Source organism: Mytilus galloprovincialis, chromosome 11 (genome assembly GCF_965363235.1).
Source record: "Mytilus galloprovincialis chromosome 11, xbMytGall1.hap1.1, whole genome shotgun sequence".
NCBI classification, from domain to species: Eukaryota; Metazoa; Mollusca; class Bivalvia; order Mytilida; family Mytilidae; genus Mytilus; species Mytilus galloprovincialis.
The window spans coordinates 60,475,377-60,493,283 of record NC_134848.1 but is presented as its reverse complement, the minus strand read 5'-3'; the positions used below and the strand labels follow the sequence as shown (position 1 = coordinate 60,493,283).

At 33.1% G+C, this 17,907-nt stretch overlaps 1 protein-coding gene across 1 annotated transcript in view; it reads right to left on the bottom strand.

Moving 5' to 3' along the window:
• Window positions 1–6,490: 6,490 nt before the first annotated feature.
• The window catches only part of LOC143052518 (uncharacterized), a 28,398-nt gene continuing 16,981 nt past the window's right edge, over window positions 6,491–17,907 (bottom strand). Inside the window, exons 14-20 of the mRNA XM_076225566.1 lie at window positions 14,323–14,451; window positions 13,133–13,279; window positions 11,852–11,939; window positions 10,638–10,735; window positions 9,202–9,352; window positions 7,843–7,974; window positions 6,491–6,718 (exon numbers count right to left, since the gene is read on the bottom strand). Of these exons, the coding sequence (XP_076081681.1) occupies window positions 6,708–6,718; window positions 7,843–7,974; window positions 9,202–9,352; window positions 10,638–10,735; window positions 11,852–11,939; window positions 13,133–13,279; window positions 14,323–14,451 (756 nt within the window). The 3' untranslated portion in view covers window positions 6,491–6,707. The remainder of the gene's footprint in view (window positions 6,719–7,842; window positions 7,975–9,201; window positions 9,353–10,637; window positions 10,736–11,851; window positions 11,940–13,132; window positions 13,280–14,322; window positions 14,452–17,907) is intronic.

Sequence of the window (17,907 nt, the reverse complement as noted above, 5' to 3'; positions counted from 1 at the left end):
AAGTGTTTATAAAGTGGTCAAAGTCTTTAGTCAGATGAATCTGAAATTTGAGGCCAAAATCGGTCCTTACCGGACCTACTCCTTTGACAGTGGGTTCAAAATACCAAAGAAACCGGCATCTGATTTCAAGTCAGGGGCTACATATACAGCAAAGCAGAATTCAACAAATAAACCTAGGATAAGTTTGTCTTTTAATGCCAAAAATAAATTTTGTTCCCGACGCCAAGATTTTAGCGCTGCTTCCCCAGATACCGGTGGGAGGACGGTTGAAGTTTTTTTGTAAGAGAATCGGGAAAATATAACAGACGACAAATGGATTTTAACAATTCTAAAAAATGGTTTAAAATTGGAATTTCAGACAGAACCTCATTGAACAGGCGTAAAGCAGACCCAGGCCAATGCAGAGTCTTTCTATTATTTAATCAGAGGTAGACGCCTTGTTAGAAAAGGGTGCAATAGAGAGAGTACCTCAATCCGAAATAGGTCAAGGTTTTTACAGTACTCTTTTTCTAGTTGCAACGACAACGGGGGACTTGAGGGCAGTTATCAACCTGAGACCCCTCAACCAGTATCTAGTGTAGCAGCACTTGAAAATGGACATTTTGACAAAAGTCCTAAATTTGTAAAACCTCAAGATTGGGTGTTAGATCTGAAGAATGCATATTTACATGTACCCATTCACAAATCACATCGAAAATACCAACGCTTCTGTATACAGGGCAAAATGTATCAGTTTGTAGCACTATGTTTCGGACCATCTCAGGCTTCAAGGGTGTTTACAAAGATTGTAACAGTAATAGAAGCTCATTTAAGAATTCAGAATGTAAGGCTAGCTAGCGACATATCTAGACGACTTGTTACTAGTAAATATACAGCAATACAGTCTTGTATTAGATCGAGAGAAAACACTCAATCTTTTAACAAGGTTGGGATTCATTGTCAACCTAGAAAAATCTTCATTGATCCCAGATCAGTCAATAACATACTACATATGAGCCCTTTTCAATTTCAAAAAGGAAATTGTGTCACCAACTCCAGAGAGGCTGGCCAAATTAGAAATGTCAATTCAAAATTTAATGACAGGGCACAACAAGGCAAGGGATTATTTGGTTCTACTGGGTGTAATAGCATCATGCATATATATAGATTATTCCAAATGCTCGACTTTTTATGGGAAATTGCAAAATTAAACATAATAGAGACAAACCTGAAAATCAATACTATTATCTTTGAAATGCATAGAAAAAAGGGGTCATGGATGAAAACACGTTTAAATATCTTTCTGCTAAGCGAGATCTCAAACCAGGAAGGTTGTATCTTCTGCCTAAATTGCACAAACTTGATCCTGAACTAATAGAAAGGGTTCAAAAGAATCCTACGCTGTTTAAAAATGGCAGAATTCAAGGGAGGACTATTGTTTCATTATCGGGTACTGTTTTAGAGAGAATAGGGAAGTATTTGGATAAATTCATGCTTCCAGCAGTAGTAAAACAAGAAACACATTTAAGAGACTCATTATAATTTATGAATATTATTCAGAAATTGCAGGTAAAACCTGACGCCTACTTAGTCAGTTTTGACATAAAAAAAATGTACAACAATATGTCCCGTGTAGAAATGATTGACGCAGTCAAGCATGCCTGGCCTACGATAATTAAATGTAAGCATACGATTCTATTGCCTCCACTGCGATATATATATATATATATATATATATTGGAACTTCTAAAGATAGTTCTTGAAAATAATAAATTTATGTTCAATGGTAAATTGTATAAAACTTCAACTGGAGTTCCAATGGGAAATAGTTTATCATCTGAAATTACGGATCTGAGAGTTTCTGAAGTCTTAAATAGTATTTTAAGGACTTTCCAACATAAACAGAAAACATCAAGCCTCTATAGATTGAGGGACGATGGCTTTTTTATTTACAATGAAGGTACAGATGATGAAATAGCCCAATTTTTTTTTAACATGCTAACAGACAACATGCACTTCTGAAATTTGCACACGAGAAATCACAAACTAAAATGCAGTTCTTAGATGTATAGGTATTCAAAGACAGGCCGCAGATATAAAGAAACAGGAATCTTAGACCTCACGACATTCCGAAAAAAGACTGAAAATTATCAGTAATTAGAGAGGTACTCGTGCCACCCATCTTCTACTTTCAGAGGCATAATTAAAAACTAAATGCTTCGCTTTAAGAGATGTACGATCGATCCAGTAGATTTGCAAACACAATATGCGTTATTTTCTGTGCGCCTTATTTAAACGGGATATCCAAAAAATGAAACAAAAACTGTTATGCAGGAAGTGACTGCAAAACAAAGAAAAGACACATTAATGGTAAAGCCCAAATCAGTATTGCAGTCGCCTCCCTTGTTATTCTCCACAGTGTTTTCAAGACAGAAATCACACATTAAGAACAATATCTTAAAACACTTGGATAAATTAAAGGATAACGAAGAGTCAAAACTTTTATTTGATAAAAGACCTCCGTTTGCTTTCCGTAGGCATAAAAACTTGAAAGACACAGTAACATCAGCAACTCTGGGTAATTAATATGTTGCAGATTATGAAAATAGATTCTATACTTTGTTCGTTAAATTGATAAACAAGGTTAAGCAGATAAAGAGTATAAAAAATATTAGTCAGACAGATCATGAGGTGTCGAGACCCTAATAAAAATTACAGTATTTTTTAAAAAGTGTCACTATGCAATGGCTTGGGCTCCTGACGATGGACATGGTCATGGTCAATTAGTTAATTCTAATTGGTCTAAATAGATGTTCGAAACACCTTATGATCTATGGAGTTGGGTTCCTGGGATAGGCTTTGACAAAAATTTATTGAAATATATGCGTGATGTTTTTATAGATGGCCTTGCCGACCATATCAATAAACCTCTTGGAATTCATCGATTCGCTCTAAACTGTACTCCATTCCGCTTTCTAGACTGAACTCTCTATTGAAAGCCTGTGAAGAATGCCACTACAAATAGTCGATCTACGAAGTATAAAACAGTTGCCATGGTGATGGATATTGCTAACCATAGATTATTTGGACCCGTTTTTGAACATTTGGAGGAATTGCATAAACGTTCATTCTTCAATTTGAAGTTCACAAAAAGGGTATTGATGCTATAAATATTAGTAATATTCTTCACAATAAAAGAGTAAAAAGCAACATTCCTTCTTATTTTAATGATCACTCTTCTCCTATAGCATTGTATTCCTACACCAACCGTGTTGAATCTAAAATTTAATCACAAAAAAGTGTTGCAGAATATAACATGTATAAATGTTGATGACCTCAAGGCTAATATAAGCCACCTGATTGTGCCTGTTCACATTCCCATTTCGTGTACAATCCTGCTTGCCATGTAATTTCTGGACATCTAAACATAATCAATAACTACAAGTTGAGACAACTTTTGTCCAAGGGTCCGCAATACAGAGAGCCACAACTAATTAATTGGAAGCAGAACTTCAGAATACTATTGGATTCTGTTGAGGGTTATGCAAACGACTGGGCAAAAAGAGAAAAGGTTGAAGTTGACACTCTTTCGCAGTGGGTAAAATCAGTGAGGTCATTGATTCAGATAAGAGTTAGTAAGCTTATTGATGATGTACTGTCTCTTATTGATAATAGATTCAGTGATCACTTACATTTAATATATCCAAGTGAACTTGAAATTAAAGATGCTAACGACACAGATAAATCTGCTTCATATTTAGACTTTTTTTTCTCGAAATGACTACTGATGGTAGGTTAAATACTAAAATGAGTAGGTCCGGTAAGGGCCTGTTGTGGCCTCAAATTTTAAGTTCATCTGACGAAAGATTTTGAAAACTTTTAAAACACTTAAATGTCTATTTCAATTGATTCAATTATTTTTTGTGAAAGATTTTAACTGATTCACTCATCAAAAATGCTCCGATTAAAGCTTAAATATGAAAAATCTATCAAATATGCCAAAAACTGTCACTTTTCATATGTTTTTTGTCAAAAATGAAAGAGGCCGTGTTCATCCTCGACCTTTATATATGTTATGTATTATTATTAAACACAATTTACATTTCAATATCAAGAATGAACACGAATGCGGCCACTTTCATTTAAGACGAAACCGTCAAAAATTTAACTAAAATGCTGAAATTGTGAAGAATTCAGTAATTTAGCATGACTTAATGATGCAAGTACCCATGTGCATTGCAATGCCAAAAACAACCTATTTAAGTAGCAGAGGCATTATACCTTCCAAAAAATAACTAAAAGTTTACATTTACACAATTTTGTAAAGCTGCTATATTTTGGGGCCAAAAAGAGGTCTTACTGAACCTACTCCTTTATGACAAACGAGATGATTTTAATTTTCCTTTAGTCAACTTTCCATCTTGTGAAACAACATCCCAGCGGCACCAACATATGGAGTATATGTGTCTCAATTGGTACGTTACGCTAAGGCTAGCTCAAAAATTGCTTGATTTGTTTGATCGAGTAATACTGCTTTCTCAAAAGTTGATTAGACAGGGCTATGAATCAATCAAATTAAGGTCATCACTCAAGAAATTTTACGGTCGCCATCATGAGCTGATTGGCCATTATGACAAAATTGTGTCAGAAATCATATCTGATATTCTTCCTCAGTCATCATAACCTTCCATCATTACCGAAGTGAACAAAGAAATAACACGACGGGATCCGTATACGGTACAGGAAATGCTTACCATCTCCGGAGCACCTAATTTCACTCCCGGTTTTTAGTGGAGTTCTTGTTGTTTCTTATTTATTATTTGTAACTGTTGATGTAAATGTCTTTTGGTTTTATGAGTCTTTGTTTACTCCTTGGTTTTGATATTGTCTTTTAACTCATGTCAGATTTGCTCTAAATGCTTTGGTCTCAGAGATATAATCAACAAAATGCATTTTATCCCCTATGTTCTTTTTTAGCCATATCGGCCATCTTGGTTTACTAGCTGGATCATCGGGCACATATTTTCTAAATACTCTAGTGATGATTGTGGCCAGGTTTTTTTTAATGTGGACTAGTAATTTCAGAGAAATAGATTTTTGTAAAAGTTAACAGACGACAACAAACGACGGACGACGGACGTTAGATGATGAAAAAGGCTCACTATGCCTGTGGGACCAGTTGAGCTGAAAATAAATACCAAGAAGCCACAACAAAACAGCACAGTATAACCATATACTCTTTGAGTGGTATCATACTCGAAAACTGCATCAAAAATCAACAAATCTGGATTGGATACTTTAAAGTATAAACATTGATAAAGGAAGAGGTTAAATTAATAACAAGCCCTAACAGGGGTGTGGAAATGCTATGCCCGACTCGCCCGACTCGTACATTTGAACAACCGGACAAGTAATTATGTTTGTCTTGGTTGCCCGTGGACAAGTAAAAAAATATACAAGACAAAGTTCAAGTCCAACAAAAACATAAAATTAATTTCAAAACGTATAAAGATGTTTAATTTATGTAAAAGAAACCAATGTTACGCAAGTAGAAACATCAATGTTCATAACGATAAATATGAGCTCTAAATATTACATGATACCGGAAATAGATCGATTACCAAAATATATAAAAATAAGTATGCGAACCCGAGTCGCGTAACATTGCATTGGCTTTGTCCATTGACCCGGGATCGTCGATTAAGTTTTATCAATCATTTAAAGAAAGTGTCATTTCTTATAATTTTGTATCGAGATTCAGATTGATAAATACTTGATAAAAAAGTGGACAAGCAAGACAAAAAGAGTCATGAGTCGAGTAGAAAACCTTGAAGGACACAGAGTATTTAAAAAAAAAGGGGAAGCGAGAATTTCAGACATCGTGGATATCAGATTGCCCGTCATCTATGGAAATTCGGAAAATAAATTCAGTTTTTGTCTTATTTATACATGAAGTCTTATTTATAGATGAAAGGTCATTGACAACATTATTTGTTGTCAAAGTGGAAAATAAAAGGGATGTATTAATTGCCCATCAAGACAATAATAAATAATCAAGAAAAAAAAAACCAGGTGTGTCAGTTCAGAGAAACACCACAAAATCAATAGTTTATCTATTATTTAGTTTACATTTCTTCAATCACTGTCCTCAAATTTAGTATATGTACCTACTGGCTACAATTTTTATTCAAAAACTGCTGCAAAATTGTCCTTTACATGTCATTTCATTGGTTTGCTGTTAGGTTTCTGTTCCATTGATGTCAACCCATTTCCTACTTTCCTAATTTTTTACACATATAAACAAATATATTTCATTTGCTTGTGATGCACAACAGTGCTAAGTAAGAATCATATATTAGCTAACAAGAAATACTTCAATATTTATTGGGATCATCAGGGCAAGTAAATTTTTTTCCGGACAAGTAAAATTTTAGGTTTCACTTGCCCGGGGACATTAGAAGAACCAGACTACATTTTAATGTCTTTGACAGAAGGCGAAATAGAGAAAATACGTTGTATATGTTTTTGTGTTTTTATTATTTATTTATTTTACACGAAAATGTGTAAATATTTAACGATGATAAGTAAAGTTTCAAAAAGATGATTTAAATTATGAATAAAAGTACTATTCAGTTGCAATCTCACTACGTAACATGAGTTGAATAATAAAGCCATCACTGCAAAGTTGGTGATAACTATCTATCCTAAAGCTTTTTTTATGTACCTCTCTAATACCAATCTGAAACATAATATATCGTGTTAAGAAACTTAAAGACTTCCATAAGATAAAATTACTTACTAGTATGTGCATTATAATCAATTTTGTACTTGTTTGGCTTCACAACTATTTTGATATGAGCGTCACTGATGAGTCTTATGTAGACGAAACGCGCGTCTGACGTATAAAATTATAATCCTGGTACCTTTGATAACTATATACGCAACATCATTTACAACAATGATCGACTTCAATCTTTCATACTCTCAGTGAGACTGTGAATAAGTTTATTCCATATCACGTGCATGTTCTGTCTAGAATAAATCAACTCTAAACATGAATTACTATTATGACTTAAGGGCAATAACTCCTATTAGAATTCAATCGCCAATTTCGGGATGACTAATAGTTAAATGTGTATTACTTTTAAAAAGTAAAATCACAAAAATACTGAACTCAGAGGAAAATCAATTCGGAAAGTCCATAATCACATGGTAAAATCAAATAAGTGTTTCCCTATAGCTATCAAAATTTTAAGGAAATCAGCCTTTAACGTAAAATGAGTCATGATTGTGGAACATATTTGTATCATTGTTACAACTCGTATAACGAATTATTTGACGTGCTTTGTAATGAACACTAGAGCATATTTACTTGTTTTATTTCATAAAAACCTTTTATAAACTGGTCTGAAACAGTTCAATAGATACATAGCAGCTGGACAAACACTAGTTTTGATGTTGAGAAGCTATTTCCTCCATAATAGAAACTGATAAAACGTTCAGCTTAATTTTACAGAATTATCTCCTTGTAGTTTTGTAAACCACATTAAGTTAGGGAGTTGCAAAAACAAAGTAAACTGAGTGACTGTATGTACATTTTAAAACTTATGAATGTGATTGTTGACGAAAAAAATATATTCAGTCAAACTGTAGTCTTTCTCTTTTATACCGTCTTTCTCGTACTAGTATTTTCGTTAGCAACACTTAATAGTTGTATTCTGTTGGATCTTTATTTCTTAATTTTCCTTTTTTTTTTTCTCATTGTTACATTTAGTAATACAAGTGTTGTGTAAAGACAGTCCAGATAATCACTGTGCTGTGAGTAACATTACTAATTTACATAGTTAAACCAACTGTACTTACCCTCATCTAGAAGTTCTTCTAAAGTTTTATACAGGTTATTATCGTTGAACGTGTCTATTGTTCGTTTTCCTTCACAAGGTTTAGGTGCAGGTTCCTTTCCTGTCTTATAACCTAGTGGCAGTGGTTCTTCAGCTGCAAAATACAGGTACCAGTATAGTTTAAATGACGTTATATTGCAATGTGGATAATTTACGCGGAGATTTTATTTTATGATCTCTATATCTAGGAACTAAGCTTTTTGCCAGGTTTAATATTTGCACTTTTCTTGCTACTGATGTTAATTTTGGGATCAAAATGATTGTGAGTGAATGTTTTATATAGCGTATAGAGATATTTAATCTCTCGCAGAACTTTCCCTACTTATGAAATAACATGAATAGCGTCCTGAATAGGTGATACGCATTGCGCGACTGTCCTGTATAAGATACTTTATAGTTCTACTGTAAACCACTTTCAAAATATTGGTCATTTATATTAAAGTCTATATTTTTGTTATTATATCTATTCTTTTTCAGTATGATTGCCAATGAGACAGATCTCTACAAGAGACCAAAATGACACAGACATTAACAATTATAGATAACCGTACAGCACATGTTCTTATAAGTGCTTTTCTATACAAATGGCTTGGAAATGAATTGTTATTTGCACACAACTGTTTAACAATTGTGGTAGTTAACTACGTATGAGAAAATATCAAATAACGTGGGTCTCTGTGTGAGTAAAACAAACATTTTGTGTTAACATTGATGAGTCTGTCGGTAACAATTTTTATCAACAAATATTAAACAAAAGAACATAGAAATGAAGTTTCAATTCAAAAAGAAAGCGACTCAAATGACAAATAAAACAACACAAGTGGTGAATAAACTCATCATAGATACCAGGACTAAATTTTGTACATACGCCCGACCCGCGTTTCGTCTACAAAAGACTCATCAGTGACGCTCGAATCCAAAAAAGTTAAAAAAGCCTAATAAAGTACGAAGTTGAAGAGCACTGAGGACCAAAATTCCTGAATGTTTTGCCAAATCCAGCTAAGGTAATGAAATAGTTTTATCAAGGAATGTTTACAGAGCTGATCAGAATATCAACTATTGCAGGCATAAAGATACGAGTAAATGTCAACCACTGCACTGTGTTAAAGGAATAGATATTACTTGATGCTTCAGAAACCTAGTTCATGGACGGACATAGCCTATAAGAAAATTACAGCAAAATGGTAACCGAGTTATACCAAACCATAATAGAGGACAAGGGGCGAAAGATACCAGAGGGGATATTAGAGGACAAGGGGCGAAAGATACCAGAGGGGATATTCAAACTCATCAATTAAAAAAACACGGCAAATATACATACGTATTGCTGCAGGCCCAACGTGATATCTTGGTTTTGCTTCTTTTGGTAGAACCGGATGTGGAAACTTTGTGTCCCAGGCGTAATCGTTCAGGTCACATCTCGGATCAAAATCTCCGTAAGTAGGTGCATAAAAGTTGTTGTCGCTGGTAATCTTTAAAAAAGAAAATCTTTTTCGTTAATAAGATGATTTTTACTCATACAGATTCTTTATGTCACATCATAGGTCAGAAACTATTACATTAGTGTTTAATGATCATTAAACGTTATTGATTTCATCAAAAGACAATTCGCGAATCATGTGATGCCAGTCAAATTACTTTGTTTAACCTATTGTGTAGATATACTTATTTTTCTATAAAAGTGTTTTTTGTATGTAATTTTTGTACATTACAATTAGATTCATTGGTTCATATAAAAGTAAACATGAACAGAAAATAGGTTGTCAGATCTCTGTAAGTGAAGCGTGGTGGCAAGGTTTGCATGTTTATCACATTTAACATTCAGCGTTCCATGGATATAGGATAAAGCTGTCCAAAGGACTGTTATGATATGTTTATGATTTCTTTGGTCCAGTTTATATACCAATAAATTATTTAGTAAAGGCGTTTAATCCCTATAATTCTTTGAAATTTAAGAGAAGGCATTCAATTTACCCACTCATAATATATATCAAACGTGTATTTTCGTCACTGAATTGGTCTTGTGCATGAATATATTTTTTGTTAGCGCAAAAAAAGTTACTCCATGGAATTGGATATATGATAATGAAAAAAACATAAACATTGACAATATCTTATTATCATTTAAATAAGTGGTTTGTGTATATAATTTGATTTAAGGAACTCAAAGTGAAAATAAATATTTTGAACGTGGCCGTCATCTTGTTTACATTGGTTTTAAAAAGTAGTTCTCTCAGTCAATCGAAAAATAAATATCGACAAGAGCCACTACCGGAAGCCCTCTCGACCTATTATATAAACTTATTCCATCATATGCAAATTATATAAGTATTTCAATGATATAAACATTGGTTTGAAATGTATGTTATATTTTGGGTATTCAAGTATTTTTATATCTTTGCCTTTTGAAATTTGTGTCAGGCGTTTCCATAATATGACTTAAAAATGCTGATCCTTTGTCCAAGTTTCGCTTTCAGAGATCAGAAAACGAGCCATTCTACTTTCTATTTGAAAAATTAATCGGGGTCTTTTGTTTGGTGTGATGATACACACATTCACAAATTCGGAAACATTCACTTCATTTGGTTCATATAAAAGTAAACATGAACAGAAAATAGGACAGGGGTTGTCAGATCTCTGTAAGTAAAGCGTGGTGGCAAGGTTTGCATGTTTTTCAAATTTGCGTTACTGGTGATGACTTATCCAGAAAAGCTTTCAGGACCTACAAAATGATAATGTGTAATTTATTTTTCTTACGTTTTTGTTACCATCGACCTTGTACCATTCAGTGACAAATTTATTACCATTAACACCGGGTTTTATAGAGCAGAATATGTTTCCTTTGATTTCATTACCTACAAAATATATTAATAATAATTATATTTTTATAAACAATGAAAGGCGATTTCTGATATCAAAATGTGACTCTGTTAAGCTGGTATGCAATGTAACATTAGACGCTATTAAATCGTCGGATTTTGATATCGTTCTAATTCATTATCATGTGTGTGTGAGACGTTATAACATTCAATAACACATGAATAATTTGTTAAAAAACGAAACGAACAACAAATTAGGAATACAAAATTTATATTTCTAAACGACGACGTTAACATTGTTCAGTTTCAATATAATATTTGTAGTCACTACTAAAAGAAAATTGCTTTACAAGGATATTTTGAATCGAATGAGTAATACTTAAAGAAAATATCTACCGAGAGGATATTAAATACAGAATTTAAAACTCTTGGCATATTCGGCCTGTGACCATGAAGATGCTTTTCAAGTGTAAATAATATACTTCATAGTTGCAGGATTATGTAATCGTTCAAACGAAATATAGAAATTAGGTAAAACGTCATCCGAATTACTAGAGGTTTGCATCAGTGGTGCTACAATCAAACAGTTAACATTCACCATCATTAACAAAGAAGTGGAAAGTATTATAAAACAAACATTTAAAAGTTATTGTTCTGAAAACAATGGAATACGCTACACTTCTTACAAAAGAGGGGCGATAGATATGATAGATTGAAAATAAACTGACAACGCAATGGCTAACAAAGAAAAACATAAACAGACAAATAATAGTACACAAGATACAACGTAGAAACTGAAAGACTTAGCAACACGAACCCGCTCAAATCTAACAATACTATTATGGTCATTGCCGAGAAGCCCATTGGTTCTCTTTGAGTACTTCGTCTTCCTACACCATAATAACAGTCTCCCGGTGTCCTACACGCTCCCTTGGTGTTGTGTGGGAATTGTTCTGGTGGTGGGATTATATTGTAAAGGACACATCTCCATTAATCTTTAGGGAGTGTACATGGATCCGCTGTACCCTTGCAGTGAATCAAGGAGTGCGTCTCAACTGGCGGAATCTCGAAGTACATATATTGCCCCTGCTAAAACTTATTTATACTAATATCAAGGTAAACCCCAACCCCCCTATCATGATAATTACTCACCAACAGGATTTCCTGGGTTATTGCCATCCATGATTTTAGCAAGCTTAGGATATTTATTTGCCCACAGCTTATCTTTATATGGAATTTTCTGAAATGATTAAAAATCATATCACATCTTGATTTATAAATATCCATGGTAGCATTGCTTTTTCTACAGCTGACACAGCTAATGTTCTCGTATATTTAGCCTCTAATTTACTTTGTTTACTTTGTAGGATATTTGTAACGCTTGTTACAGAAAGTGCAAAGAATTATTTCTAATGAAAAATTCATATTTTTTCCTATGGGCCGTAGTGAGCCATAGTTTTGTCTCAGATCGTCTGAAAAGTAAACGTCAAAACAAATACCGCTTGATTTCTTACATTAAGATAAATGGTCATTATGGACCGTTAGAGCAACAATAGTTTATTGATGTTCAAATCTCGAATCGCATTAATTTCTAAAAACAGGAAGACCGGATGACCCTAAAGGTGCATATAAACACACATTCGATAAATCTATAAGTTAGACCACAATAATATTATATATAAAGATCTGGGAGCGCTTAATACATGTCGTAAGTGATTCAATACACAGGTCTACATACCGCATCGGTTTATCGATTCATGATGGGAACCGTAAAAATTATGTAGTGTGGAATTCATCCGTTCTTTATAACTCTGTTTGAACAATTTGTGTCAAGACAATAATTTGTTAACGAAGTCTATACTATGAATATGCAAGGGGTATGTCTTAATTATGTAAGATGAGACAGAGGATGTGTTACTGCTTCCAAACTAAGAAATGATCACCTAATGAAACACTGACCAGTGTATGAGTTACAACCAGACCACCGACGCGATCTGATACCTTTCCCATCTGCTCACCTAGCTTAACTCTTATCTTTCCAGCATTCCGTTAGTAAAACCTTTCCCAAATGTCAGTCTGCTCCTCCAACATACCTCTACCTGTTCTGGCATTACTTTTGTAAAACCTTCCATGTCTGCTCCTCTAGCTTATCTCTTATCTTTCCAGCATTACTTTAATAAAACCTTTCCCATCAGTTCCTCTAGCTTACCTCTCATTTTTCTACTTTACATTTGGTATAAGCTTTCCCATCTGCGTTTATGGTATACCTGTCATTTTGTCAGCATTACTATTCGTAGAACCTTTTCCATCTCCTTCTCAACCTTACCTCTTCTCTTTCCAGTCTTACTTTAGAAAAACCTTATCCAATCTGCTCCTCTAGCTTACCTCTAAATTTCTTTTGTTAAATCTGTCCTACCTGCTGCTTTTGCCTACCTCTAGTTTTTCCAGCATTGTCTTTGTATTAGATTTCCCGTCAGCCCCTCTGGCGTCCACTTTAATTGTGTATCGCACATCTTTGTTGAATATGTTCTGTCTAACTATGTTATCTCTTCCTCCACCAATGATTATATGTGCATTGTTCTAATAACACAAGTTAAACTTGATGACGTAGTAACTAAATATCAACTTATCGACTTCAAATATAACTTTGAAATGATTTGCATCTAATAGCATTTTAAATTCTATAGTATTATAGCTTGTTTGGTTCAACTATTAGAATAATTTAGGTTTTCATTTATTATATATAGTTGTTGTGTATGACGTTAACATCAAGCGTCTTTTTCCCCGTTCTCTCTTATGAAAATTGTTAATTTCTGTGTCATTTCGTCTCTTGTAAAGAATTGTCTCATTGGCAATCATACCACATCTTCTTTTTCATATTTGAATAACTGCCTCATTGAGCTACAGAATAAGAATTTGTCAATGTACGCTTTATTCTGTTGTCATTTTGTATGGAACGCCACGACTACCTTATGTTGATGATCGTCACTATATGCAGTGGTCACAGCATTATATACACTTTACAGCATTATATGCAATGGTCACAGCATCATATACCCGTTACAGCATTATATGCAGTGGTCACAACATTATATACCCGTTACAGCATTATATGCAGTGGTCACAACATTATATACCAGTTACAGCATTATATGCAGTGGTCACAACATTATATGCCCGTTACAGCATTATATGCAGTGGTCACAACATTATATACCCGTTGCAGCATTATATGCAGTGGTCACAACATTATATACCCGTTACAGCATTATATGTAGTGGTCACAACATTATATAACCGTTACAGCATTATATGCAGTGGTCACAACATTATATGCCCGTTACAGCATTATATGCAGTGGCCACAACAATATATACCCGTTACATCGTTATATACAGTGGTCACAACATTATATACCCGTTACAGCATTATATATAGTGGTCACAGCATTATATACAGTGGTCACAACATTATATACCCGTTACAGCATTATATACAGTGGTCACAGCAGTATATGCAATGGTTACAACATCATCTCCTTAAGTATTTAAACTTTTGTCAAGAGATCAATGTTATGCAGCTAGGCTAGTTGAATTATATATTAAATTAACAATGTTACTTACATCGTGGAAAACATTTTGTTCAATCAAAGCACTGGAGTACTGATCGTCTAACATAATTCCTCGTACATCTGCTCCGGGAACATTTTTTTTAGTTCGCTGAATATGATTCTTCCTTATAATATTTCCTCTCTAAACATATCAAATGGACTAAGTTCAATATACCAAATGTGTATTGCCTTCTTATAAATTGTTGAAGATATAAGATGAAAGGCATTAATACTTATTTCTTAGAAAACAGTGACGGATCCTGGGGATACGAAGCGGACGCCATTTGACACGTTAGATATACATTTTAAATATAATATCGTGCAAAAATTGTTTTGTCGTGTTTAGCTCGGCGTTGTATCTTCAATTATCGGGAATAACGCACCCCGTCTCACAAATTATTGAACTGCCATGGAAAATCTGTTATTATATATATATATATATATATATATATATATATATATATATATATATATATATATATATATATATATATATATATGAAGATAAAGAAGGAATTAATTATTTCATTCATGGCGAATGTCCAATATTCCGAATCTTTATTTGACAATTGTGGTAATGTTTTATAAAATAATGACGTTACTTAAGTACCTGTCTTTGTAAAAATCATGCAGAAGGTGATTCATGACATGTCACAGAAGTAATTTTTTTTGCCCTATATCTTAAGAACTTTGGTAGATGAGTAAAATTCTGTCTTTATTTTCCCTGTATTATGCCCGTTGCCATGGTAACCATCAAATCAACATTTTGCTTGAATATGTGAAAAAAGACCCTTTTTGAAAATATAAAATAACGGAATTTAAAGTCCCATAGAAATATTGTTAATCAATACAAACAATATGTATATTTACAGTATTGACAAACAAAACCCCAAACTATACAAAAACATTAAAATTGTGAATTTACTAAATAGTTTGTTTCCATAGCAACCATTTAAAAATGTGTTAAATTTCGAAAATGAAAAATTTCAAAAACTCCTAAATTTTAAATCTGTTTATCTCCCAAGACCAACAATACCATGAAATGTCATTGGCAAATTTTGAAAGACCACATTCTATATATTCATAAAATAAAAAGAAAGTCGTGCGTTTTTTTTTTTCTTTAAAAAAAAAATTTTAGTCAAAAATTGTCAATTTTCACCAAAATTCAGATTAACAATCAGATGAATAATCAAACATTTAGTAACTTAAAAAGCTAAAATATTCCATTTATATGTGCAATTCTGACACGCATTTGTTAATTTTAAACAAAAATATATAGTAAATGAAGATAGACTTGTACAAAATGAAAAATCATCACTCTGGGTATGGTCCACCCCCCTTTTTTCGATTTTTTTTTTTTTTTTCAAAATTATAAAATTTGTTGAAAAAAAACGTGGTATCTCATTTAGTTTACTTGTGAACTAAGTATTTTAAGAATTTAAGCATAACACAACTTCTAAAGTTGAGGGCATCATATGTACCCCCTCCCTTCAATCTTATATGTAAGATTTCTCAGAAGTTTAAAAAAAAAATTGGTAATACGCATAACCCGTTGTAGTATCTAAGACTGATGCTGTCAGTGAAAAAGAATAATGTTGAATCCAAAACTTAATTACTAGTAAGTCTATGTATAAAAATAAGACGATGTGTTGTAATTGTCAATGAGACAATTAACTCTCCACCAGAGAGCAAAGACATACAAAATAAACAACCACAGGTCACCGTATATCCTTCAACAATGAGCATAACATGATTATCTAGAAAAACAAATCTTAATGAACATTTTAAAAAAAATAGCTCAGGATACTTTGTCTTTCAAAATGGCTATAAAAAAGTTACAGGAACAATTTAATGCAACTCATTGTTGGTTTTTGAAACAGATTAATGCTTTAAAAACTTTAAACCTAGACTAAGATCTGTTAAGCAAGAAGGTTCACCCTGAAATGTCTGGTTGGTTTTATTTATCATTGAATTACTTTTGAAACTCTGTAAGTGTTATGTAAAGATTTTAATACAAGTATCATATTAACTTAACATTATCAATGTTCTAAGAAAATGAGGTCAGTGTAAGATGAACTATGTCAGACAGACGAAAAAGAGAGAACGGAAACGGAAAATTCAGCATTTTTTCCAATTTATAAGGGGCATAACTTATTGACAGTACATGTTAAACCAATAACATTCTAACTGTTCTGAATTTTATGGAAATAAGCATTGTGTATAAGTTTCAAAACATTTGGTTGTGGCAAACTTCATGAACTTAAGTTAGAGAACGGAAACAAAAAAGTCAGCACTTTTTTCCATTTATATAATGGTATAACTCTGGAACGGACGTACTTACGGACAAGGGTACAACTTAATGCCCCCTTTGCTACGGTGGGGCATACAAATTCTACATGTTCTATCTGAGGAAAAATATACCAACGATCTACATTAAATTGTGCAAGAATTTGTCAATGTTTCTATTGTATATGGTGGAAAAGGACAGCTTGTCTATTATTATTATTTTTAAAAACCTAACTGATTATTATTTGTATACGGCAGAATAATCGATTTTTTTTATGGTTCTCAAAACATATTTTCCTTGTGGCCTTGAGGACAATTGGCTGGTCCTAACTATTATATACTGTTTTGATTCTCAAACCTTTATGACAACCATGTGCAATGACCATTCATTGAATTTTGCCTAATTTAATCAATTGTTATATTTACACATTTTTATGCCCCCGCAGTGGCGGAGGGGGCATTAAGGTTTACCCTTGTCCGTCCTTCAGTACGTCCCAAAGTTGGTTTCTGTTCTCTATCTTTAGTTTGCCTCAACCAAATGTTATGAAACTTAATCACATTGCTTATTACCATAAAACACAGACTTAGTTTGAATTTTGGTGGTGTCACTTAAACCGTCCAAGAGTTATGCCCCTTTACAGATAGAAAAATTGCTGAATTTTCCGTTTATGTTCTCTAACTTTAGTTTGTCTTTACCAGATGTTATTAAAATTATACACAATGCTTAAAACCACCATATACAGATCAACTTTGAATTTTGGTGGTGTCACTTTCACTGTTCTATGCAATGCCTCTTTATAGAGGAAAAAAGTTGCTGAATTTTTTGTTTTGTATTTCTTTCTTTAGTTTGCCTCAACAAAATGTTATGAAACTTTTACACAATACTTATCACCATAAAAGTTAGTACACAATTGGTAAGTGTCACTTTTACTGTTCTTCAGTTATGTCCGTTTATAACTTTTATGATATGCAAGCGGGAGCATCATCTGTGTCCAATGGACACATTCCGCATGTATTTCAAATCTTTTACATAAGTTAGATTAATTTATTATATATTAGAATAGAAAGAAAGGTTCTGTAGTTCTTCTTCAATTTCAATTTTAACCCAGTTAAATTGACATAGTGACAAATAAGTGTTTGCATAAAGGTTTTGATGTACATGTCGATTTACATTGGAGGTAAATAGTAACAGCCATTATGTGTACATAATCTGACTCTGCGCAATAGTATACTAGTCCACAAAAGAAACGATACAAGGCAATGTATTTTCCATAGATAATGAAATTGGATACACTGTACCAAGCTTAAAACT